The sequence below is a fragment of the Nanorana parkeri genome, unplaced genomic scaffold (genome assembly GCF_000935625.1).
Source record: "Nanorana parkeri isolate BGI_ZX_2015 unplaced genomic scaffold, ASM93562v1 scaffold2746, whole genome shotgun sequence".
Classification (NCBI taxonomy): Eukaryota; Metazoa; Chordata; class Amphibia; order Anura; family Dicroglossidae; genus Nanorana; species Nanorana parkeri.
Window position 1 is genome coordinate 25,068 of NW_017309014.1, and position 2,841 is coordinate 27,908.

A 2,841-nucleotide genomic window follows, 5' to 3' on the forward strand; every position below is an offset into this window, starting at 1 on the left:
GAGTGTGATAATGAGAGTGACAAACTAAGTCTGTTGGGCAGCAGAGAGGAGTTATATTTTAGGGCAGCTTTATACAGGGTGAAGTCTTGCAGGAACCTAGTTTTATGCCACACTCACTCAAGAGCGACGCTATGTCTTTTAAGTTTTCTGGTATCTTCTGTTTGCCCAGCTATGTAGGGCATGTGGCCTAAGTCTACCTGTAGTGAGAGGAACCATTGTGTTTAGGGAGAAGGGACACTAGAAGGCACTGTATAGAAGAGCTTTGTGTGCAGTAACTGTCGGTGCTTGCTCGCCTCTGCACCTTCTCTGTACTCACTTCTGCTACTAGGGATGCTTTTCACCTGGAGACCATCTCGACTCCAGGTTTGCCAAGAACAGACCACTCAAAATGGGGACTGTCCCCAGCAAGCAAGGATAGTTGACAACCATAGTTTTCATGACTGCAGTGTCATACAAAATTAGATTCAACCCTTTAAAACTCTTAAGTATAAATGTATGCAAATGGACTTCAACAGGATTAAAAAAAAGTGCTGCAAAATGAAACTTAAAGGAGAACTATGAGGTGAGTGCTTTTCACGTTTAGGAGTGAGGTGAGCTTTTCACTCACCTCATAGTGAGTGAGGTTAGGAGTGAGGTGAGCTTTTCACTCACCTCATAGTTCTAGCCGACCTGTGACATGAGACTGTCACAGGTCGGCTCAGTAGATCGGGAGGTGAGCGAACACATACCGGTGTTCGCTCACTTCTCGATCCTGTCACGGCTCTCTGCAGTGACGGGAGTGGCTGGATTCCCCCGTCCCCGCTCCGATCCACCAGCGCTGACTGGCGGAACGGACGTAGGAGGGGGCGGGTACAGCTGGCTCTGCCTCTAGATAGGCAGAGCCAGCTGTCACTCACGCAGCTGGGCGGATCTCGACATCGATGTCGGGATCTGCTCCGGCGTCTCAGTATATACTGATCTTAGGGTGACGGGAGGACGCTGACCCCATAGTTCTCCTTTAAGAACACTTGCATTTTTAAGGACAAAAGTGAAGAAAAAAAAAGTAAAGAATAAGTGAAGAAAAATACGGCAGAACAAAGAACTATGGGTGTGCGTTATCATTTAAAAAAAATAAAATACATTAATTTTATTCACATTTGTGAATAATTATCTTAATGAAGGCAATGTTTTTGTGGGTGTAAATGGTATTTATAATGTTCCAGTTTAACTATGTAACTATGTAACCTGTGCATGATTTCAGCCATCATAAAATAAAATTAAATGTATTGATGCATATTTAAATGTATCAGATTAGTTGGCCCAAAGTACTATTTTGTTGTCATTTGTAATTGTTTGCTGTATTATCACAAGAAGGGGATTGCTACTCGGAGTAGTGCAACTTCCTCTTTAAATCTTCTTTTTTCTTTATATTACAGTATTCCAAAAAAGTGGATGATCGCTTTGGAGGTTATGTGGCGTGCACCCTGTTGGTCTTCTGCTTCATTTGTTTTATCCAAATTGTCATCTTTCCCCAGTAAGTCTGATGTTGATCTGTATTCTATATCCAAAAAATGTGTTAAGGAGCTTTTACTTATAGTACTAAAGGCTGGGTTTTTTTTTTTTTTTACCTTAAAGCAACACAAAACCCTCAGCTTTTTTTTCTCCTTGTATACATCTACACAATGAACATTCTCTAAATCCACATTTATTTATGTTTTAAAATAAAGTTTACTATTTTAATCCCTTTAGAAAGTCTGCCGTGCTTGCTCCTATTGCTCTTCTCTCCCCTCACACTTCCTGTCACTTTGAAAGAGCGTGCATGTTGATTCTGGTCACTGGCACATCTTCCTTTGCCCCTCCTCACTAAACACACTCTGATAGTTTCACCGCTTGTAATCTCCTCTGCAATGTTCTGAATTATCAAAACTAGTTACAACAAACATCAAGTTTACATCAATCTGCACAGAAAAACTAATTTATTTGAAACGTTGGAGCCGTATCCTCTGAGTGTGTGACCAGATTCAGCATGTGAGAGGAGACTCGGAAGAAAGTATGAGCCCGGTGACAGCTCACAAGCTGAATCTCCTCTCCTCCCCCCCCACACTCCCTCCTTGGTGAGCCCGGAGTAGAGAAATCAAAGATAATATATTAGTGTGGGAGAGCTGAAGAAATCCCAGCTCCTCGCAGAGTCTAGAGGGGAGGATTTGTGGGTGGAGACTGAGAAGACACGTCCTCAGCATGTTGTAGTCCCTCACATGAACCAGCACAGAGGGTGGCTACTTTTCAACTCCCATAGGGACCATGGAGAAGAAAAGTAGCCACCCTCTGGCAGAAAGTTGTGGCTGGAGAAAAATAAAACTGATTTTGGAGCATTTAGAGCTAAACATTTACAATATTAGGTACACAGTCATTGATTATTTATATAATTTGAGTTTAGTGTCGCTTTAATGCATTCTCTGCATTAAGGCAAACAAACACCCAGTACTTTTCTAAATCCCCCGTCCCCCCAAACTTACCTGTAGCTGCTTGTATCCTCTGCCACGAACGGGAAGATACTCTGGTGGGTTCCTCAAACTTCCTGGTTGTGAAGGAGAGTACTGAGGGCAGAAGAGCCATAAGCTCTTTCTGCTGTCGGTCAAACTGTTACTTCAAGGGTGTGGTCGTGGCCGGCCCCACACTGTGTGTGTCTATAGACACGGGTGCACAGGTGCCTCCACAACAGCCAGCTAGCTGATGGAGGCACCAGTACATGGGGGGGTGAGAGGGCTAGCGGTTTGGATACCATTAGAGAATGAGGAAATAAAAAAAGTTAAAAGAATAAGAAAAGTTTTCTTAATTAAATAAGAAAGTAAGTCTGGCACT

General features: G+C 42.9%; 1 protein-coding gene across 1 annotated transcript in view; it reads left to right on the top strand.

Moving 5' to 3' along the window:
- LOC108802250 (adenylate cyclase type 6-like) overlaps window positions 1-2,841 on the top strand; it is a gene marked incomplete at its 5' end in the record, with an annotated part of 60,367 nt that overhangs the window by 23,908 nt on the left and 33,618 nt on the right. Inside the window, one exon of the mRNA XM_018574119.1 lies at window positions 1,416-1,513. Coding sequence (XP_018429621.1) covers window positions 1,416-1,513 — 98 coding nt within the window. The remainder of the gene's footprint in view (window positions 1-1,415; window positions 1,514-2,841) is intronic.